This window comes from Erithacus rubecula (genome assembly GCF_903797595.1).
Source record: "Erithacus rubecula genome assembly, chromosome: 3".
NCBI lineage: Eukaryota > Metazoa > Chordata > Aves > Passeriformes > Muscicapidae > Erithacus > Erithacus rubecula.
In genome coordinates, this window is record NC_136689.1 from 105,519,698 (window position 1) to 105,544,153 (window position 24,456).

The 24,456-nt window shown below is 37.7% G+C and overlaps 1 protein-coding gene across 1 annotated transcript; it reads left to right on the forward strand.

The window, feature by feature from the left end:
• The first annotated feature begins 2,913 nt into the window (after positions 1-2,913).
• LOC306799785 (desmoglein-4-like) lies at positions 2,914-23,930 on the forward strand. Its single transcript, XM_079301280.1, has 16 exons — positions 2,914-3,016; positions 9,350-9,385; positions 9,757-9,885; positions 10,546-10,701; positions 10,835-10,982; positions 11,923-12,086; positions 12,327-12,461; positions 12,913-13,098; positions 13,331-13,590; positions 14,527-14,669; positions 14,811-15,029; positions 16,170-16,691; positions 18,804-18,952; positions 19,468-19,528; positions 20,964-21,172; positions 22,667-23,930. Exons 1-16 carry the CDS (start codon positions 2,969-2,971, stop codon positions 23,642-23,644), a joined length of 3,543 nt encoding a protein of 1,180 aa, XP_079157406.1. The 5' UTR covers positions 2,914-2,968; the 3' UTR covers positions 23,645-23,930.
• The last annotated feature ends 526 nt before the right edge of the window (positions 23,931-24,456 follow it).

Consider the following 24,456-nt stretch of genomic DNA (forward strand, 5'->3'; position numbering starts at 1 on the left):
AGAATGGAGGTCTTTGTTAACTTAAGTGTGACAGATTCTCCAGATAATTGCTGAGTAAACATGCTTCCTTTAATCAAGAGAGTAAAGCTAGAGCAGAAAAATTTAATTGTTTCTGTTGTTGGGGTTTCATTTCCCACCACCAAAGGTTCATTTGGGAGTGCAGTATTAGGGTGTGCGTTCATTATTATCTCAGGTAGATACAAGACCCTTGAGGGGGAAATTGCTCATTGCTGACTTGGATCAAAAACTTCCTCTTTAAACCCCACAACAGAGGCAGGCATGAGTCATATTGGGGACTTTGTGCCAGGAGGGGTACAGGACCAAATATTTTCCTCTGAAATGTTCACAAAGCTGACTGAAATGTGTGTATATATATGTATTTGTCTGAAAGTAGACTGCATCAAATGAAGCAGGTTTTAAATCAGCTGCAGCCTTGGGTTTTTGCAATCTTGGAGATTCATTTTTAAAAACTGACTCAAGAATTGTGTTTTAAAAGTAACAAGACCACTGCAATAGAAAAAGGGTGCTTTTAGAAGCACTCAAATATGTCAGCTAATTCCTGAAAATGGGAGTCACTAGGATGTGAACTCTTAGTTGGCTCTGTAATATCAATAAATGACTGATTGTATCTTCAGACACCAAAAAAAAAAAAAAAAAGAAAAATCTTTCCATGAAAAGAGAAGTTTTAATTAACTGCATTATATACCAATTACAGTTTTTTATGTATCTCTCCTTCCAAAATTATCTATGGCCCTTTTCTCTACTGTTTTGTAAGGCACTAATGGGGTAAGAGAAAAAAAAGGAATAAAAACCTTCATCCAGAATATAAAAGAAAGAAAAGCACCAAGAGTACAAAATAACTGTTAGGTGGATAACACTAGTACTGTTTTATTGACTCCCATATTTCAAAGGGTGATGGTCAGCAGATAAGGATTTCTTCTTCTTCTTTGGCTGCATCAAACCACTGTCTGTTTTTCAGTCATTTTCATTTGCACAAAACTATTTTTAAACATTGTAAATGTGCAAATTATATTTTTGAGCATTTATTTGGAAATCTATTTGAAATTTCATGCCAAATTTTCCCACTAAAGAATGATTCTTATTTATCTATTCTCATAATTCCATGTGCACTCTTCACAATGAGGAATGGCAAAGAAAGATATAGTGTAACAGCTGGTATTTTTGTTTTCACTTCTGCTGGGGCTGTTCTTGTTGTTTGAGGCATTTTACCATGTTTTGTAGATCAAATTATCTTCTGCTATAATAAAAAAAAATTGACTCAGCAATGGATATTTTGGTCTGTTAATGAACATGCCTATTTTGCAGTTGCAAGAAATTATTCCTTCTATCCAGTGGTATAATAGAATCCAAACAGAACAACTGAAAAATCTAAAATTAAAAATGCTTTTTTAAAATACATTATTAAGCAAAAATTCTGAAATAAGATGCATGGGGTCATAAAAGAATATGCATATTTTATATGTACAACAATTAACTTTTTACTTAACCCAAAAGAAAATTCCAGATTGTTGAGCATTTCCCAGAAAAGAGAATGATCCATTTAATGTCACCCATCCTGATCTGCCTCACTGACTCACTGATGGGCATGTTGAGCTTGGTACCAAGATCTGAGTGACAAATGGGGACATGCACGACTGGCTTTGGCAGTCCCAGCCAGTGGCAGACAGCAAAGCACCCCTGCTAAGTGGCATGGAGACGCAGCGTGCTGCAAAGCTGCTTACCCAGCAGGAGCAGGGAACCTCACCCTGGCAGGGGCTGAGCAGCCCCAGAGGTGCTGAGCACTCTTTTCCCAGCCCAGGTCCAGCCCTGGGAGACACCAAGAACTATGGAGGGCTCAGCAGGGTCAGGAGCACACCAGTGGTATTGCACTTTTGGGGGTGAAGTGTGCACCCCTCTCCCAGCTTCAATCACAGAGCAAAAAGCCACTCTAACTTTTCCTTGCCCATTAAGGGGTGGTTCAGGTGTTCCAAAGACACAAGGAGACACTTAACAACACCTGTGCTGCAGAACAGGGAGGAAAGTGGGGAATCTTCTTTGATTTCTTTGTCCCCCGCACAACTGTGCTCCTGCCATCAAAAACCAGGCCAGAAGAGAGCTGTGCAGCATATCCTCTCTCTCCTCCACTACCTGATGTTTTGAGCAGCTCTCCAGTTTCTCTAACACCCTCCCTCTCTACTGTGCCAGCGAGAGCACAGCCCATTGGAAGGGAAAGGTATGGCATGAGGAGGCTTTGCAGTTGGTAAAGGCAGAAAATCTCTGCTTCAGACATTGTTGCAGCCTCATGAATAAAGCGCTATTTTTTCCCCAAAATTAATACCATACCTCTTTAGTGACAGCCCCATTCTGCTCTGAGTGCTTCACTTCTGTGAACAATGTGCATGAAAACTCACTCTTTTGTGCCTGGAAATAAACAAATGAACTTCTAATTTAAATGAGTAATTTCTTAAAGTCCGTATTCTTTATGGTAATATTCATTAAGTTCTTCTATTATGCAGGGTGCAAAGAGAAAACTGGAAGTTGCATTCAAAGCAATGATAAGTTACCATTTTAATGATTCCTTATGTTGTGAGTAATTTATAAATCACTCGGTATCTTCTCTGCAAAGCTTGCCTTCTGTTTTTAAAACGTACCTTTTTGTATCCAACAAAGGGTTTCAGTGCAATAAGAATTAAGGTGTGTCTCTTAGCTTTTACCTGCAAGCAATAATGATGTTGTCAAGCGTTTCAGGTGAGACCAGCCCAGGATTTTGGGGTGGGGAAAGACACTCTGTTATACAGCATCTTCAGTTCTTCCCTCAGAGGGAGGCAGAGACACCTTGAAGGGCTGAGTATAAGGACATATACGGAGCGTCTTTTTAAATAGTCACCAGAGCTGGGGGGGGGGAGGGGAACAGGAACAGGCTTGTAACCATAACTCACTTGGACTTGTTTCTGAGAAGTCAGATGCCATGGATTGGCTCCCTCACCGAACGGCTGCTTTTCTGTTCTTTGTGTTGGTAAGTCGGATTTTAAAACAATATTTGTAAACTCTGTGACTACGCCAGTTTCATCTTCTGCAGCAGACCATTACATTTTACAATGTAAACTATTCCCCGAAAATTTACCGCAAAACCAAAGCTCTGCTCAGTTTAAACAGCACTTGTGAACATTCTATAGAATTAAATTAGCTTTTCATTAAATGCCAACAAATGTTTCTTTTTTGACTTTTGGCGATCTGTTGATGTTCAAGATGCAACTTTCTATGTTTACTGCATGATTTTTCAGGCAAATGTTTTCTTTTATTTAAAGGTCACAGTTACTAATAAAATGCTTATAATTATAAAAATGTTAGTGGTTGGACGTAATTCAGTTCTACAACTTTACTTTTTTATCACTTGAGGAAATACCTTTTTTCTAAAAAATTCAAATCTTTTTTTTTCTAAAATGATTAGCAAGATCGCTTCAGAGCGACCAAATCCTACAAATACATTCAAGAGAGAAAAAATTTAGTGATCTCATTTAAGTAAAAATCAAGATTTGGCCTATTATTTCACATTGCAAAGGATTCCTGTGTTGTTGTGCACTAGTGTCGGAGCCGCCATGTGCTGAGCAAGTGAATGGATGATGAAAGTGTTGCTCTTTGGGTTTGTTTTTTTCACTGTAAAAGGAAAGTTGTGGCTATGGTCAAGTGGCATAGTTGTTCAATGTGTTCATCAAGGCATGGAAATTACCCAGAAGCAACTTAAAAGGGCTATGGGCGCCCTACTGCTCCTGCAATTTGATTTTTCTGCGGATTAATTTTAGTCATCTGTTTTGACCTCTTGAAATTCGGTAGAGGTTTAAGGGCTTGGAGATTGAGAAGAGAGGGATTTCTAATATAGTTATATCTTGTGATGTTCATGCAATTTTACATTTTACACAGTGTATTAGTATGCATAAATGTTTGTTAACTTCTCATTATCAACTTCTCTATAAATGCTATAGTCTGAGAAAATGTTTGTGTTTTAGATTAAAAAATCCTAAAACCATTATGAAAATAAAATCCATTAATTTTAGGTGACAACTCTGCAATCAGTAAAGTAGAACTAATTAACACAAAGCAGTTGCCAAGCAAACAAGGGCAAAACTTGGCAAAAGCAAGCTATGGTTTGGATAAGTTTCTGCTTGTTCAAGGCTGCTGACACTGGCCTGTTGCATATCACACTAACACTTCTGGATTTTCATGAAGCACTAGTGACTATTCATTTTACTCAGTTACCTGGTGATGCAAACTCCCAGTGTGTTGAAGTTCAAAAAGCTCGACTGTTTTATGTCTAAGACCTGTTCATTCAAAAGACATTTTGCTGCTTTACTTTTCTCAGCAACTCTGGAGCCATTTTCATTCTTTCAGTACGTTGTTGTTACAATTGTGAGTGATGGAGGGGAGGTGCAGGGTCAGAAAAGAAGGGCAATTCTGAAAAATTCCATTGTGTTTTGATGACTATCAAATATTTAAACCTTTACTACCCAGAGGAAACCCTTGTTCTTGTTATGTGTTCTTCTGCCCAGCAATGTTCATGACGGTCTGCACAGCTTAATATCATCTTTCAACGCTTTATAGAAAGGTGGCAGACAAACTGTCGAGATCAAATAGATTATAAATTTATGTATCCAATTTTAGTGTATTCTGAGAAAGAATTTTGGCTGTCAGCTTAACTAATCTTTCATGAAAATCACCTGTCTGAATGGTGTGTCTGGTTAGTATATTGTTAATAAGTTGCCTCAAATAAAATTACCATGGAGTTATACATATTTTAGTACACTACTGCATTTTCAAGGGGAAAAGAAAAAAAAAAAAAAAAAAAAAGGAAACTTTCCAGCCCTGAAACAAATAATTTTCTCTATGGATTTCACCATTGGTGGGACTGATTCTGCAACCCTTGCTCATGTGACTTCAAAGACATTATTCTCATGAGTAAGGGAGTTCTGTTTGTGATACTAGCACAGACACGTTTTATGGAAATAACCTGTTTGATCAGGTATGACTCTTCTCCTGCCAGCTATCATGTGACAGCCAATAATTTTAAATTCACCACATCTCTTATGCACCTTTGTCTGGATACATTTTCCCATGTGTTATCTAGGCTTATTTTTCCCCTCCAGTTGTTAGGCTATGGTTACATCCTACTCATAACTTGATTGCACGTAAAAATAGTCAGGAGCTAAATCCTCTCTTGTATATTCATATGAAATATCTGCCAGGACTGAATCAGGAACCTGTAGATTCTTCTGCCAAATAATTTTGTTGTAGAAATAGAAACTAAACAATTCCACATCCAGGAATTATCACCTAAGATTAGGTGCTTAAACCTGCAGTTTTACATTCCTAAGTAAAATGGCCATTAAGCAAACATGCATTTGCAGCCAGAACACTCTAAGTCATATCAGAATTCAGATTTTATTGAGGAGATTTATGGAGGGCACTTAGGATAGCTAATTTGAAAAACTCAAATTTTAATGATAATGGAATACACCCTATATTGAAATTACTCTTCTGTTCATTTTTCTAATGGTTGAGCTCAGTTACTCTATGGAAATGCATTGCATCTGCATACAATAGAAGATACAACAGCAGAACAGAAATAATCTCAATGGAAACTTTCCCAAAGTGGTCAGTTGTGTGACTAAACATATTTTAAAATAAATTTTAAATGGGCATTTTTTTTAAAATATGAAGGCTTGTCTTTCATTTGAACTCTGCTTCTCATTATTTGATATGCACTGATATATCACTTTTTGAAGAGATGCAGAATGAATAAAGGGGAAGGGCTCATTATTGCAACCCTTTTCGAGTCAGGGCTTTGGATGAGTAAGAAAGACGTAAAAGTCCCAAAACGCTGACAGTACCAGAGCTAGCAGGGCAGCCTGATGACTAACACAATATGTGTGAGTTCTCAGCACTCCTCCCATCCAGGCCAACAACAATGCTACTGTTGACTTCAAAGAGAAAGAAGCAGATCCCATATGAATAATGCTGGGAAGATGCTAAAGGCGTGTTCAGTCATTTAGATTTGAGTAGGTGGAGGAGGGAGGATTCCAATTACGTATGATATTGCTTGGTACTCAATTAATGATTAGTTAATTCTTGTTTGTAAATTGCTTTGAGGGTGAAAAGAACAGTACACATCCTATGGGCCTAATTCTGTCCCCAGTTGCATCAGAATAAATCCAGAATAACTCCGGTGTGACTCTAAGGTGTCATTTTGGACACAGGGTCCAGGTATCATTACAATGAAAGACAAGCTTTCAGATGGAACTGAAAGCTGTGCAAATAATATAACCCATAAACTTTTTTCCTGCCTGCACATCTCCCAAAACAGAATTATCTTGTGCAACCAGCCTCTAGATTCTCTGCAACTTCCTTTTTTCACAGTCTCTCAGAGACTAACAGGGCAGCAAATCTTGGTATCATTCTGACCAGCTTGCCTACCCCAAGGTCCTCAGGATGTATCCCACACATTCCAGTGGCTCCTATTGCTTTAATTATTGTTTATCCCTGTGTCTATGGAAAGTACTGTACTTGGATATGGGTTTAGAATGGAATTTTTTTATCTACCTAGAAAATTGCTTGGGTTAGCTGGTAGGAGACAGAACTTATCAGCTGGAAATAGCAATCGAAAAAAAAAAAACGGTTTGCATCCCAGTTAAATATTAGAAATAGACAACTGGGCTAGGGGAAGATTTCTAACTGCTTGTGACAGTGGAAAACCAGAAAGCATTAGTTGGGGAGGTGAAGGAGCCTCTATCCCTGGATCAAGTAGGATAAATGCAATTTCAAAATTGTTCATGTTTATCTGGTGAACTAGACATTTTTGTCTGATATCTGCCTGCCCTCCTTCGTATACCACAGCCAAACTGAGACATACCAAACACTGTCACCAACTTCATCAGATCAGCCTTTTCAAATAATCACATGAACTGTAAAAGGACTCTGAATTCAAGGTCTTCCATTATCAACCAGTTGTAAAATGGGGTTTTCCTTAGCTATCACAGGACAAGTGTGAAAATACAGGGCCTAAATTTACAATCCCCAGCATCACCAATGGATAAACCCCTGATGGTCTCATTACTGGTGACCAGAAACAAAGGATGAGACTCCAGTGTAAAATATACATTTTTCACAGCTTGAAAACAGAACTCCCTATAGGCTGGAATCAAGAGGTTTATGAATATTCATTTCCTTAAGTAATAAAATTCTTTACAGGTATAATTCTTATTTCAGAAAAACTCAGAATAATTTTTCAGAACATGAGAGTGATGTGGCTGGGTGTGAGGTATTAGTTTCACTGTCAAGTAACAGGATGCAGACAGCAGACAAGATTCACTAACATTGCACTGGGAGGTGCATACCCATACTTTGCCAGGTCAAGATGATTGATTGCATGCCAGAAGGGATTTCGGTCTAAGGGTGGAGAGGATTTCACTGTGCTCACCAAAGGAGGTGGGATAGACTGATAAGAGACATTCAATTAGTGTTATTTCTGATGGACCTCATCACTCAGGTTCTCTCATGAGGGTGTAGTCTGCCCCTTGGACTCTTCCATGTTCCCCTGGGATCCAAGGGTATTATAAAAGAATAGGACTGAGCTCCTAATGGGACAAAAAAATGCTGCCATTCATATGGAGTCTGATATTGTCCCTTCTCTGAGATGAGGAACAGAACACCAGCACGTGAATTTGAAAATCCTATTATGAAGCTGAAGATTTAAACAGTCTTACATTCAACATAAGTTAAAAGATGTATATTTATGCTTTTAGCATAACATGAACATACTGTAGTGATTTCCCCACAGAGTACTTTTCTTAACCACTTTTGTCAACTGCTGGCTCAAACAAACAAGGAAAAAATTCTCTCTGTGAATAGTAAAAAAAAATTCAAGCTATATATGCACATCAAATGGGCAAATCCACAAGTCTAAACTCCTTCATTGAGAAGCAGACTAAGGCATGCATTTTAGGCCAAGGTCTCAGGGAATGTTTTGGGCAAAACCAGATCATCGGAAACACTGTTTTGTAAATGACAGATGGTGAATTCTTGCAGCATAAAGGAAAATGGGGAAAAGAGAGAGAGGGAGGAGGGCAAAGCTGCTGTTCATTTATCTGTGGCATGTAAGAAGTTGTCTTAACATGAAGTAAGTGGAAAAAATTCTGTCTCCATGTTCCAGTCTTGCCAGCACAACGCAATAAATTTGAAGTGAGGAAAAGTCCCATGATGTAATGATAGGATAAAAGATTATCACGGATTTTATCCAAGTACAACTGATATAAAACTCAACACACACAACATATCAGACAAAAAACAAACAAAACAAAACAAAAAGCTATGGGAAATTGTAAGGAAGGAAGTGAAATACTCAAAACTGCAGCTGTTAACATTTGTTGAGAAATGCAGTTGAAAAACTGCAGCAATTTTTGAGTCACCTGGATATTTTGTTTCTTCCAATGATGAATGAAACAAGAATCCAGTCCTGCAAATCCCACATTCTTCACCCTTTATTGCCTGAAGAGAGCAAAAGCAGATCTAGACCTCAAAGAGATGCTCTAAAGAAGGCACATTCACCAAGTGAGGTTCATTTTCGCACCTTATTTAGGAATAAAATTAATTAAACTGTGCCTTCTTTTCAATCGTGCTAATCAAGAAATTGAGACTCCTCTCATTTAAATTTTAAAGTAATTACATACTGCATCTGATCCTGCTACTTTTATTTACTCAAGATTAGTTTCATAGTTGGGTGTCAATTCAAAATCCACTGCACTCCAGGGAAATTTGCCTGAAACCTACAGGGGGTTTCTATCTTATATTGAATCTCTATAATCTCACTGGGAAGTTCCAAAAAACCATGTTCATTTTTTTTTATTAAATTACATAATGAAGTATTTCAGGTTTATTGTTGACTTTGTAAGTAGGAAAAAAAATAATGAAAAAAATAGTGAATTATTTAGGATAAATACTTCTCTAGTTTCCTGGAGTATTTGGAAACAACTCTTGCAATCACTTCTCTCTTCAGCTGAGGTGTTAAAAATCTATGTGAAAGCTTTATTTTGATGAAGGTATAGCTTGAAAATTGCTCTGGCATATCAATTCAAACTCAAAGTTCTGTCTTGAAAGACAGAATGGATTTTGTAGGCTTTAATTGTCAAGGAATAGAAAAAATTGAATTTCACAAACTCAGTTGTTGAAATCTTGCAGCTAGATAAGCTATTGCAATAGGCTTGGGAAAAAGCCCCGGTCCAGGCCTTCAGTACAGCAATTTCTTGCAGGTGAGTTTTGCTTGCATTTTTACACGCCAATTTTTTTATTGTTCTTGCAGGTACTCTTGGATTTCAGCACAGGATTTCATGTAGAGGTAATACATATTTTTTTAGAAACTGTCTTTCTGATTAAAGAAAATGTAACAAAATGAACAAATCATGTGGAAAATACTCAACTAAGACACTTCTGAACCTGAAGATTGAAAACATATTTAAATATTAAACAGCTGCAGGTAATAACCTGCTCACCCTCTCAAGAGAAATTCACCTAAATCTAAATGAGTATCTCATACAAATGAGTAATTTTAAAATAAACATGTACAGTCATAGAATTTGGGACCCACAGACATGTAAAAAAGCACATGGTCTAGAAAAATCTCTTTTCTCCTTGTTGCTAGAAATTATAATTGTCTGTGTTTATTTAAAGTGGATTGAGGTCATATGATACTGAAACTCTCTGTCAAAGGTAAAAGAATGGGATGAAAATGGAATGGCAAGATGGAAAACCTTTAGAAGACAAAAACGTGAATGGATCAAATTTGCTGCAGCTTGTAGAGAAGGAGAAGATAATTCCAAGAGGAATCCAATTGCCAGAGTAAGTAGAAAGACAAACACAAGAATTCAGTAGCAAGGAAGTTTTGCCAATGACAGGCTGATAAAAGTCGGGAGATTTAAAGGTACGTATGCTTAGAGCAGTAAAAAACAAGGAATGTAGAATAAAAGAAAGATGATATTCCCTGCTCTGGTGAGACAGTCTCGTAAGGTGAATCCATGTGGCTGCTGAGGAGTTACCAGAGGTTTCTTAGAACATTGCCATGAGTCTACTTCCCAGGCAGCTCCGACCAGTGTTTTTGCTCTAGATCATGACATTTTTTCTCTCTCTCTCATCCTGAGAAATCCATGAGCAGTTCAAAGATTGTACATGACCTGTGGGAAACACAGAAAAAGAAATACCATGCTCTCCCACTGTGACCACGCCCTTACTGAGGCCCAGCCACAGTGTGATACCCTTGGAGGCTTCTCTCTCTACTTCCCTGAAAGATTTAAGAGAAATAGAAAGCCTATCCAGCCCTTAAAGAGGAGATGGATGTCTAGGTTGACACTTTGTAGAAGAGCCTTCCACTGCTTCAGTCAACTGAACCTTGTAATAAGTGGTTGAGAAACTGAAGTTACATAGAATTCTTTACAGAAATAAGAATAGGAGAAAAAAACCTGTAGGTAAACTGGCACAAATTGTTGTTATCTGTTACTGCAGATCCGATCTGATTGTGAAGAAGACAATCCAATCACATACAGCATCTCTGGAGTTGGAATTGATCGTGCGCCCTATGGAATATTTGTTGTTAACCCAAGAACAGGAGAAATTAATATAACATCAATAGTGGATAGGGAAATAACACCAGTATTTGTTGTAAGTACTCCCCTTTTTCTTTACCTTTATAATGATGGATCCAGGGTGGGACAGACAACAAATTCATTTGTTTCAGGTTGCTACTTTGCTTACTTAACTTTTGATTTTAAAACTAGTAAATCTCTTTGTTTAGATACGTTGCTTTGCTAAACACTCAGTGACTGGTATAGATTTGGAACCACCTCTTGAACTCCGAGTCAGAGTCTTGGATATAAATGATAACCCTCCTGTATTTGCACAAACTGTATTTACAGGATCTGTTGAAGAGAGCAGCATGGACAGTAAGTAACTATGCTATGCCTTTTACAGTACTAGTAAAGTTCACATAATACAGTTAATATAAACCTGGGGTGCTCTTTCTGCTTTTCTTAGGCAATGACATACATTGGTCAGGGCCACTGCAGAGGAGGAAGCAGCAGATGCTTCTCCAAGTGCTAACTGAGCCCAAGCCTGGGCTAATTGCTATAAATTAAACAGCAATGCTTCCTTCTCCCTTTCCACCCACACGAGTGCTGAATGTTCCAGTCTCTAACCATGCCATCATGCAAATTCTTTCAGATGTGAAAATGTAAAATAAATAATTTCATTCCTTCTCATTAGAATAAAAACATCATTACACTCACTTCCTTTGAGGGTATGTAAAACACATTTTTCCCCATTTTTCTCTTTCAAATATTTGTACATGTAGCCTGTCTATTTGCAATTGCAGCAGAACATTACTAAGTAATTCCATACTTAAACCATTAAAATGGTTCTTTTTATCAAAAGTTCAGCAATCAACATTGGACACGCAAATAGCACTGAGGCAATGGTGCCTAACACTCATTTTCTTCTTTCTAGAAATTCTCATTTAAAGCTATGATTTCTTATAGTAATCTCTACAAGTAAGCTCAGTACTTACAGTATTTGTATATTCCCTATGGTGATTTAAAGAAGTTCAGTGAAAGTCTGCATTATTCCTTCTGACCTTGATTTTTAATTCATTAATATTGTCAGAATAAATCATTAATGTCAGAATCAGCACTGCAAAATTAAGCTTTTTGTTTTCTTTGTAAATGTCAAGGAATAGATAATCTTCTACCATTTTTATACACCATTTTAGCACTGTCTTGATGACTTGTTTGCAGGAACTCAAGAGATTTTGCAGGGTTTTTTTGTTTGATTTTTGTTTGTTTGTTTGATAGGGTTTTTAAAAGTATTGTTATTATTATTTATTTTTAGACACGCTGGTGATGAAAATCATTGCAACAGATGCAGATGAACCTAACCATTTGAATTCTAAAATTGCCTTCAAAATAGAGAGTCAGGAACCTTCTGGTCCACCCATGTTCATTATGAATAAATACACAGGAGAACTCCATCTTGCAAATTATCTTGACAGAGAGGTAACATTTCCCCTTCCAAAGCTAAATAACATGATGTTGTGTGTATGAGAGCAAGAAAAATATAGATGAGGGAAAAGTTGTGGTTGTTATAAATATCAATGGAGAAGAGCATGGTTTTGATGTGTCACAATAAAACGTCTAAGTAGAATTCCTGCATTACAAAATAGTAGCAAGCATGAGTTATAAATAAGATGCACAGATGGTCTTCTAACATACTCACTCATTCTCTTTTTGTGACAGCAACACAGTAGTTACACTCTGGTTGTGAAGGCATCTGACCGGGATGGGGCTGCAGATGGAATATCATCCCTTTGTAGCTGTAACGTGAAAGTTATTGATGTTAATGACAACTTTCCAACTCTTGCTCAAAGCTCTGTAAGTTTCCAATTACAAAAGCAGCAACACTGATTTAAAACCCTGTTTAAAAGCCCCGTTGATAACAGAGCCCTTACTAACCCACGGAGAACTTTCACATTTACATGTTCTACAGGATTTACAGGGTTGTTCCCTTGAAGGATGCTCAAAATTCAATCCATCGCTTGTGCAACAATTCTGGTAACATACACAGAGATTACTTTTGTATTCAGACATGTCAATCCTGACACCATCAGGACTGACTTCTTTGTATTCAGAGAAATCCTGTCATTCAGGTACTCAGATCCCTGCAATATGGCCAGATTATGTAGACTAACCCAATACTTGAAAGATCATTTCTTGTAGAAAGCACAAATGCTTTTGCAGACAGCTGTGTTTTCTTCACATATATACTTATATATCTATATCCATATCTATATATTTGCTAATAAGTATTTATCTGTCATTTCAGTTTTCAGCAAGTATTTCAGAAAATTCACTCAGTTCAGAACTGCTACGAATACAAGCTCTGGATGCTGATGAAGAGTTTACAGACAACTGGTTAGCAGAGTTTTTCTTTATATCCGGTAATGAAGATAACTGTTTTGAAATTGTTACAGATCGAGCTACAAATCAAGGAATTCTTAGAGTAATTAAGGTATGAATGAATATTTTGATTCAGCTCTTGACTTAAAATTTTAATTAATTGTTAACAGAATTAAACAGGCAGTAAAATCACTGTCACTCAACCATTTAAAATAAAAATAAATAAACTTTAAAAATATTAAAATATTAAATATTAATTAAAATATTAAAGTATATTGAAATATAATTTGAAATATTAAAGAAGCTTTTATGTATTATCTAGTTCTCTGTGGTTTACCTTTTAGGAACTGGATTTTGAACATATTCGAACTCACTCACTGATGATTGGTGTCAGGAATGTAGCTGCCTTCCACCACTCTGTTGCACATGAATACCAAATATTTGGAACACCCCTCACAGTAGAAGTAAAAAATCTGATTGAACCACCAAGATTTCATCCATCTTCAGTTGTATTTACCCTGGCAGAAGGTGCAAGAGTGAATTATGTTGTAGGAACATACACAGCCATGGATGAGGACACTAGAACTATTGCATCAAATGTTGTGTAAGCTCTGCTCTGTTTAACTCCCTGGATGGAATAATTCTTTTGAGATTTCAGTGGGATGAGGAATTGATATTTTAGAAGACCCTTTAAAAACAATGTTTTATTGATTAGTAATAGAAAAATGGTAATAGAATAGTACTATATAGTATCATGTAATATTATTTATTATATGGAATTATATTCTATATTATTATAGAGTAGTATATAGCCCATTTTTTGTGCTATATTTGCTTTTCTTTCCTGACTACTTTCCTTAGCCTCATGCACAAGACAAAGAAAATATCATTTTTCTAGCAGGCAATAACTTAGATAGAATATTTTTTCTTGAAGCATTTGCTACAAGGAGAGAATTTGTTAGCGTCTCGAGAAAAGCAGACAGAAAATCCAAATAAACATCAATACTATCCAATCAGAATAAGAGAGGTCCCTACTAGCTCATTTTCTATTAAAAAAAAAAATACACTTTTTTTTCTCTTGAAATTAACGATAATAACTGAGAACATAATTCCCTTTTAAGTTTATGTAGAAATAAATACAGCCTATTTACAAATATTTGAAAAAATTTTTCTTTAACACAGGAATGTGTCAGCAAATACAACTGTAGAATGTTTTAAGAAGAGCTGTGGATTTAACACAAACTGATATTAACAAAGGTTATAGTAAAGGTTTACAAGTTCCAGAAAAATTTTACTTTTAGATTATGATGCCACTTTCAAAATAAAGTAGGCTTCTATGAATTTGCTTTATTCCTAATTACTTTTCTGGTCTACATCTTTTGGAGTCTACATGGATTTTGCTTGAACTGGGGGAAATACAATAGGATCTAGCATAGCCTAAAGAAAAATGCTGCAAAGGGCCAAATTTTATCTCTAAAATAAATAAGTAATACATATATTCATAACATAACACTGAGTATTTTTACTTCACCAAACACAGATACAGTATAGGACGTGATCCAGCTGCCTGGTTCAGAATCAATCAAAACACTGGTGAAATCACACTGAACAAAGTTATTAACCGGGATTCAGTCTACGTAGTCAATGGGCAATACCAAGCAGAGGTTCTGGCTATCACCAGAGGTAAGAGATTCAGTTTTCCAAAATAAACTCCTTCTGTTCCAGATTTCCTTAATTTTTTTCCTGTTTCTAGTTTTCCAACCTTAACTGCATTATTTATGGTATCAATAGTCCCTCCTGACCACAAATATCTTCTTTTTACAGGGGTTCCTCGATATACTGCTACTGGCACCATTGTACTTTCAATAGATGGCATCAATGCAAATTGCCCAAGTATTAATACTGAAATGAGGAAAGTGTGTATGCATTCCCCATCAGTGATTATCTCAGCAAAACCTAGGGATGGTGACCTCTATGCTACCCCCTTTACATTCAGCATACATGGTGAACCTCAGACCACGTGGATTATCAGACGAATAAATGGTAAATTAACTTACATTTTATAACAGAATAAATCATTGTAGTAAGGTCCTGTCTAAGATAACTGATTAGGATGTTACTTTATTAACAAACAAAACACTTACTAGAATATATTCAAATCTCTGTTAAATATAATCTAAGAAGTTACTCCAAATTTAATGTATGCATACAAACATGTATGTTAGAATATTCAAATCAGAATCATTACATATGTTATATTATAAAGGAAACTGTAAATTTACTGATAAAAATAGAGCAGCAAAACTGTACTTTGAGTATAAATATGACAAGACCCTTTATTGGTCTAAACATAATGAAGTAAATCAAAAGGAGATCCTTTTTTATTTCTGTGTTATCTAAAAAATTCTAAGCATATATAAAAATCTCAGATATTTTATTAAGTTTATAGTTAGCAAAACTTTACTTTTATGAGAGGCATATGAAAATGGCAAATTAGGATTGCAACTTTTTAAATTTATTGTACCAGTCATGCCTACTTGTATTTTAAAGAAAATTGTTTTAGTCAGTGCCCAGTGAAGCTTTGCCAGTTTCCTTCAATATGACATGACAAAATAATAAATTAATCAAATCCCACACATTACTAAATGACAGAATTTGCATAACTTACTGTATACCTACAAGACTACATTAAATGGCAACTATCACAATTGCAAGTATTCTTGAGTTTCCTACCTGTCCTAAGCAGTTGCAAGTATGTAACTTTAAATCTGAAAAACTTTTTGAAAAACATATATGAATTCCTTGAGAGAGGAAAAAGAAATGCATAAAACTTTCAACTTTTATCTTTACCATTGTGAGAATAAACTTCAGGAAAAGCAGCAGTAGAAATTAAAAAATTCATTTTCCCCCTTTGTATCTCTCAAGTTGAGAAGTGATAACTAAACTGATTTGGCTCAGGTTTTGCAAGAAAAGAAATAAGCATAGATGAGTATTATATGTTTCAGCTTTGAGTAAGTACCATATGTAGATGCAAAAGTAATTGAGGTGCTTAGAAAGGGAAAACCTTTTTTCATTCTGTTCTATGAACGTAATACACAAGTAGTGTAGATTTGCAGAACACTTATAGTCAATACCTTAATTCAAATATTTTTCTCTTTTTTTTTTTTTTTTTTCCCCTCAAAGATTCTTCTGCAGAACTAGTGGGCCAGAACATAGACTTTTACCTTTATAGGATCTATGTCATTGTAAGAGATAGCCAAGGCCGGCGCTGTGCTAGACCACACATAATTCCTGTGCAAGCCTGCCAGTGTGATAGCCGGAATTACTGCACCAGTGGGGCCACAAGAATAATTATCATCGGTGGTGGTGGCTCTGGTGGTGGCACTGGTGGTGGTGGCACTGGTGGTGGCGGTGGTGGAGGCACTGCCGGCGGTGGTGGTGGCAGTACTGGTGGAGGAGGCCGGGAAGAGGGAGGACAGCAAGGTGGTGGTGATTATGGTCAGACTAGACCTGGAGGAGGAGATTTTGAGGACCACACAGACTGGCAGGGTTACACTGATGGCTACGAAGGAGGTGAGGAAGCATATACGGCCTCGACTGATGAAGGTTACGGAAATGAAAATTATGGCAGACAATACGAATCCAATACCACGCTCAGTGGGGCTGCCATTGGCCTGATGTTTCTCGGTGGATTAATATTTGTTCGTAAGTATAAAATTAAGAAAGAAATTCTGGTATTTTTCTAAATAATATAAATAGTGCATTTTTTAATTCTTCTAAAATAAGGTTACTTTTTCAGTTGGTTGTTAATCCGTTGGCTTCTATTGGCCATTTCACAGAGAAAAAATAGTCTTTTAATCAAAAATAATTTCCATAAATTTTATGTTATCCATATACACATTTTTCACTCAAAATTAAGCATTTCCTTTCTAAGACTTGCTATCCAATTCTGAGACAGAGCTGTCCTGTCAGTTACACTTTGTAATTTGCACTTCTGTTGCATTAGTAGAAGAAATGGGAAAGTATCAGCTCCAACCAAGTTGGGTATGAAAGGATCTAAAGAACAAGATTCCTTTAAACTCAAAGCTAGATTTCAGTAGTAGAACAATAAACCAAAGGTTTTGAAACCTTTTGCTACTCTTCCAAACATTACATCTAACAAAAACCAAGCAGCATTTATAATAACAGGATCAAAACAGGATCTTAATTCATTTGTCCTAGCATTCATGAAGAATTATGAGCTTCACATATTCAAGTTAGAATTTATACAAGCTATTATTTCTCAAACTATCACAATCATAAGTTATCAACCTCTTTCATGGCCTGGGCATCAAGTAATCAGCATCTAAAATTTCACATTGCAGAAATACTAACTACAAAATCTGAGGAAGTTGATTATTTTTTTCCCCCCCTGATTTTTTGAGGAGGGGGGTTTGGTTCAGGTTTTGATCTTTGTTTAGTAGGAATCAACAAACACAAAATTTTGAAGCTTCAAAAGGCTGTTCAATTAGGAGTACCCAGATGGTTTATCTTACAGGACAGACTGTCTTTCTGCCTTTGGAAATCTCCCCTCATAGTCTGGAGTAAATACATCCTTAGTTGTGCTGTATGAGGCAGCACTTTGTACATTATGTAGGCCTTTCCCCTTTTCATTTCACTTTGATGTTCAAGTAATCAGTGGGCTGGAGCAGCTCTCCTGTGAAAACAGGCTGAGAGAGTTGGGTCTGTTCAGCCTGGAGAAGAGAAGGCTCCAAAGGAAACCTCAGGGCAGCCTTCCAGTGTCTAAAGAGAGCCTGCAAAATAGCTGGAGAGGGACTTTTTACAAAGGCATGTAGTGACAGGACAAGGAGCAAAGGATTTAAGCTGAAAGAAGGTAGGTTTAGGAAGAAATTCTTTAGTGTGAGGGTGATGAGACAGAGGCACATGCTACCCAGAGTAGCTGTGGATGCCCCATCCCTGGAAGTGTTCAAGGCTGGGCTGGATGGGTCTTTGAGAAACCTGGTAAGTCAAAGATGTCCCTGCCCATGGCAGAGGGGTTGGAACTAAATGGTATTTAAGACCTCTTCCAACCCAAGCCATTCTGATTCTATTAATTAATATTGCATTGCCTTTCTAAAATTTGCCGTGTTTTTGATGCTGGCCATTGCAAGCATTCTGCAATTTCCAGCACCGAGTTCTTTAAACAACTAAGCATAATACAGCACTCTGGGAAACCTGACTCACTCTATGTAAACATTTGGCAAAGCTAGACCTTGGGGTTTGTCCCCACTGCTTTGTCAAATCAAGCATTATGTATATGTAATGTGAAAATTGCAACTGGAGCCTTAGCCAAAAATCACTGTAGTCAGGTGGATTCTGCACTGATTCTCATGTCTATTATTACTAATGTGTATTTCTTTACAATTACAATACTTGAAGAGAAATATGTATGCTTATATATCAGGAAAGAATAGCACTGAATGCTATACATAGCAACACTGGTTCTGTTTGTTTAATTTTCATATGTATGCAGCTTATATTGGTTCAGCTGAGGTAGATCAAAGTCTGTTCCCAAGTGTATAAGCATAAATTTAGAACAACAGCCCCACCCGTGTTGCTATGCTATAACTAAAGGTACAAATTATTCTGAATTTCCAAATATGAGTATTTCCATAAGCAGCTGATGATTCTGAAAGCCAGACTTACAGGCTGCTTGGTTAGAAATATTTTAAAGGCATATTTTCAAAAGTTCATGAGCACCTGCCCTGTGGGGAGAGCAGTTATTCCTGTGAGGAAGAGATGTCCTAAATCCTTGTTTCCTGTTCCTTTCCTGTTAAGTGATTCCAATTTTGATGTCAATGAGTGACTGCTGTGGCTGTGGACCTGGCGCTGCAGGAGGAGTTGGAACTGGATTTGAGCCTGTACCTGAATGCACAGAAGGGGCAATTCATCCATGGGGAATAGAAGGTGCACAGCCTGAAGACAGGGTCAGTACACCCCATGTTTCTAAAACCAGAAGTAATTCATATTTAGAGTAAAGGCTGCATTTGACTATAGAAAGTGACAGTAAGTGTGCCATCTAAAACGAGTCTGGCATTGACAACAATTGCCAGGCAGATATGAAAGGTGATGCTTAATTAACATTCACTGATGAGGTTTATGTTTTAAGTAGTGGCCAGTTAGTTTGCACAACAGTTTTCTGCCACTCTTCCTTCAGATGAAGCATAATAACTAGCAAGCTTCTTCAGTGCAAGTTTAGCAGAAGGGAACACAAATCATCTTCACTGATCATTGTGTCGACAAGGAAAAAACTTGTAGTCTCATTTTTTAGTTTTGTTTTGGTTTTTTTTTTGTTAATGGAGATGGTGATAATGACTAACTATCATTAACAGTTTGGACTGCTTAATTACATAATTCACTGCTTAACATAATTCACAAAGTTTTGTTGTTCATATGGGAATTTCAAGGTAATCACTCAAGGAGTCAAAATGTTGTTTTCCAGGATGTCTCGCACATTCTTGCCCCAACAACTGCTGCAGGAGGTGATTTTGGTGAACCTTCTGGTAAGCAGACCCTTAAATCTTCCATTTTATGCTGTCACAAAGCTGTCTTTCAAAACTTCATGCCTTCATGTTGTCCTTTGGTTTCCTAGCTATAACCCAACCCTGCCAATCTCATCTCTGCAGATAGTCAAACTCATGTTGCTAGGACCTCCAGCCAGAATGAAAAGTCAGGGGTTTGAACTTTTCAGCAGAATAATATCTTCAAACTACACCTATTTTGAAATATCTGCCAAGGCTTTCAAATCCCAGGCAATTTTTCTTTATCAGCACAACTACTGAATAGAGGGCTTTTTCAAGACACCAGTTTTAGCAGAAATCAGTCTTGAGCTACAATAAGGATATTTGCTTTCATAACTCCGGTAAAATCTTCAGTTCTTCCCAGTTTCCTGCTTCCCACAAGGGAGCATGTCAAGTAGCTAGTTAATTAATGACAATCTGTGTATTAACCTAGACCAGCTGATACATAACAGAATAAATGTATGCTTCTGAAATAAGGTCCCTCCAGAAATTAATGATCATAGAGAATAAGCCCAGTTGTGCAGTGCCACTTTTTCCTTCTCCCCTACCCTTTACCTCAGAGGAGGAAGAAAGGATACTGGCACAAATCCATTTTCACTAGCCCCTGACAGGAAGAAATGTTATTCTGCAAAACAACTTCTCTGCTGACTATTTATTATACATGAATGTTCTCATATTTCTCATTTCATAAAAATGAAAAAAGTATATAATTTAGCCTATGTTTCCCAGTGTAACCATAGTCAAGACTACTGCACACAATTCTTTTATTATAATATGTGCTGATCGTTAAGAAAATTTACCTTGTTATCATCTATTAAAAAATACAGAGAAGATAGAATTTCGTAAGTATTACTTTATAACTTATTATAAAGACCATTTCCATTCTGGATTATAAACTGGTGGTTGTTATGATCCATTGTTGTTCCCTCCTAAAAAAATCTCACTACTAGAAAATATGAAAGTAGTTACAAAACTCTTTATTTTCCAGAATTTACAAAACTCTTTATTTTCTAAGTGTGTAAGGAAAAACATTTTCACACCAATGTGATCATGAATATGCATTTACATATTTGCATAGATAAATGTTATCTGATTTTCTAACTCTATGACAGCATGTATATACACTAGACAGAATAGTCTTTCCAGTCAATAGCAGAATAAACCACTGATTTTCTAAAAAACAAGTGCACACACTGCCTAGCCTCAGGAATAAAATGAAGAGCTTAGGTGACTGTTAATATGTATTTAATTATTACTGCAGTTTCAATGTTTGGTACTGTGTATGTACCTGTGACTGAAATCGGTCTAAAATACCTTTAGAAACTCAGTAGTGCCATTATAGTATTTGTAAAAACAACTGAAAAATTGTGTATAAAGTTTCACAGAGAGCAGCAAGGATAACTCTTTCCATTTTCAGATATATATAATAACACATACGGAGGAGGAGGAGTAGTAGCTTCTGGTGTTGAAGAAACTACAGGTGTTGGCTATGGCACTGGTACTGGCTACGGAACAGCAGGAGGAATTTCTGGAACAGGGGAAGCAAAAGGGTCAATTGGAGGAACAATAAAAGAGTATCGAGAAGGAGGAGTGAACATGGCCTTCCTAGACAACTATTTCTCTGAGGTAATTAGTTGCTATTCTTTGAGTTACATCTCTGAGCATGTTTTCTGTTAGATTCTCCTTCCCAGGTTACATGGTGGAAATACAAGTTAATTCTACTCAAGTTGAAACTTCCATGATATAAGACTGCTGTGAGAGAAAAGCTGGTAGGAAAAATTACAACACTAGTAGTAGAACTGTCTAGCAGTACTGTCCTTGAGCTGCTGCCATAGTAGATGTATTGTTCAACAGCCTTTTTGTAAAACTGATGGACACACTGCAGGTAGGAGTAGGAAGCAATTAAATTATTTCAACTTCATAAGTATACCCACCAAATTTATGTATTTTCCACCTTTCTCAGTGTATAAATATATAACAACTTTTTGGAATTGCTTGCTCTTGCTTCTCATAAAGCTTGTTTGATTAAGTCATTCTAATCCTTAAAGAACTTTAAACATCAGTTCTTCCTTATTTTTATTGCCATTTCTGCTCCCTAAAAGACTTGTGCACTACCAGTGACACTGATATGCAGTTTTGCAATTGGCAACACCTTAATTAGCCTTTACATATGGGATTAAAAAAAATGTATGGAATTTACATGATTAATGGTTTCATGGGCTATGTTTTTACTCATATGCATGAACTGTGAGGCATAAACGTTATAATTGCATGTCACCAAAATATAATTAAGATATAAGGATTGCTATATTTTAAAATCTAAACAAAGTTCAGTGGAGGAGAGAACAGAGCAGTCCTGACATCCTGAGCATGGATTTCTCCCAGACTGCAATCTTCCTGCCTTGGCCTGGAGCACCTATGTATTCATTGCCTGCCAGCCATAGGCTTCCACACACTACTGCTATTCTCCTGGACCATCTAAACCCCAACCTCTCTGACTCTCCCTCCCAGGCCTCCCCTTCCATCCTTTTCCGTTTCCTCCAACCCCACTCTGCACTCACTTTAACTTTTCCTCATTCCTGCCTGATATCTCTGCAATGACCACACCAGGATCCCCAATATCATCCCCAGTTGGTGATTTCCTTCTTGCTCAAAAGGAATGCTCCCCTCTGGACTCACCAAGTCTCTGTGCTGTGGAAAATCCCCCATCCCATCTCCTCTTTCCTAGTCTTTTCAATGCTCTTCTTGCCACCCAGCTTCACTCCCCTTCCTACCACTTTGTTCAGATGGTGCCCAAAGAAGGCGCCTGTTTGCCTGTCCCTTTTTGCCACATAGACAGAGCTATTGACAATGAGCCAAATTCAAGATGCTACATGTTGTTAGGAAACAAGAATAAAACACAGTAATATTTAAATAAGCTTATTTTAAAAATGTTTTAAAATGTTGACGGTACAGTCTGTCCTGCTGATGTCCTATTTTTCAAGTCAGTTGGGCCTTACTGTGGTTAGGGAAACTTTACAGTGGTTTGAGAATTCATGGTTAAAAACCTGACAAAATTCACCCTGTTCTTCTGTTCTGTTCTTCTTTTTTTCCCCCATTTTTTTGTTTTGCAAACTACAGAAAGCATTTGTGTATGCAGATGAAGATGAAGGTCGGCCAGCAAATGACTGCCTATTAATTTATGATCACGAAGGAGTCGGTACTCCTGTTGGCTCCGTGGGTTGCTGCAGCTTTATTGGAGAAGACACAGATGAAACATATTTGGATACATTAGGACCAAAATTTAAGACCCTAGCAGAGATCTGTCTCGGCAAAGAGATTGAACCTTTCCCTGATGCCAACCCACCCTGGCCAGGCATCGTCAACATTCCCTTCCCCAGCCCTGAAAGTGATCTAAACCTCCCGCCACCGGGCACCACCATCGTTGTCAATGGAAGCGCACCCATGCCTCCCCCAGGTGGCACGACAACAACGGTTGTTACTGAAAACACCTACACCTCTGGGGCAACCATACAGCCCCCAAGGCCAATGCCGGATCCCTTGCTCCACGGCAACATGACGGTGACCGAGACCTACACCTCCGGCTCGCCCTCTCTTTGCGTCGACCCTCTGCGTGCGTCCAACGTCGTCGTGACAGAGAGGGTCGTCGGGCCTGCGTCTGCCTCTGAATTGCGTGGCATGCTAGATATCCCCGACCTCACAGAGGGCTCCAACGTCATCGTCACGGAAAGAGTCATCGCGCCCAACTCCCGGCTCCCGGCATCTCTGAGCATTCCTGATTTGGTAGATGGGTCCAATGTGGTAGTGACAGAAAGGGTGTTCAGGCCTGCCTCCGGCATGCCGGGCAGCCTAATAAATATTCCCGCAGAGTTATCCAATGCCCACAACGTGGTGGTCACAGAGAGAGTAGTGTCAGGGTCTGGGATGAGCAGCCTGGGAGGAACAAGCCTGGGAGGAGCAAATCTGGGAGGCCTGAGCAGCACGGGTCAGATGCTCAGTGCCGACTGTCATCTCGGCCAGGGAATGGGCACGGCATCTCCAGGCACCTCCCGGAGACGAGTGACAAAGTACAGCACCGTGCAGTACTCCAGTCAGTAGGGCCTCTGCTGGCACCCCATCCTGCTGAAACTGCCATTTGCAACGACACTCATTAGCTGCCACCCTTCAAGAATATTGTTATTATTTATAACTAAGAAATAGCGCTAAAATTTCAGGGATTCCTGCTTGTGTGAGGATCTCTGACGGGTTCCCCATTTTGAGTTCAAATGCAGAACTTTGTCAGTGAAGGGAAAACAGAAGTTAGGTTTAAATTTCTTTCTCTCCACCTAGCACTGCAAATGTATAAAGAGACTAGTATTTTTGGAGAGTTATTTGATGACCAACGGGATCCAGCATGAATTAATGTCGTACAAAAGCACATTAAAATATTGTGCAGCTGAGTAATCTCTCACAATAATCAGATTTGGTTAAACAGGCCCTCACTGGCAAGAGAGGAAAAGAATGTAGTTAATAATTAGTCAACTCAAGACTAAATAAGCACTTTCAAATGCATCATTTTACTTTGTATGTAATTGAAGAAGCGCTACAAAACGGCACTTTCAACCATTTCTCCCATCACCAACAATAGTTATAAATAATAATTATATAAACATAATACACTTCCATTGCTTTCTGGAGTTCTCAGTAAACAAACACCCTGACACAGCCTGCCATGCTGTTCCTGTCATGGTGAGGAGCAATTTGTCGCAGCTGCTGCTGCTGGGTTGACACTGTCACCCAAGAAGATGTTGGCTTCATCCTTTCTCCATTGCCATTACACCTTTGCTTAAATCCAAAAGGACTTCAGTGACAACCAGGAACTCTTAGCCAGATTTTTGTGCCAAACTATGACTGCCATTTAAATCACTACT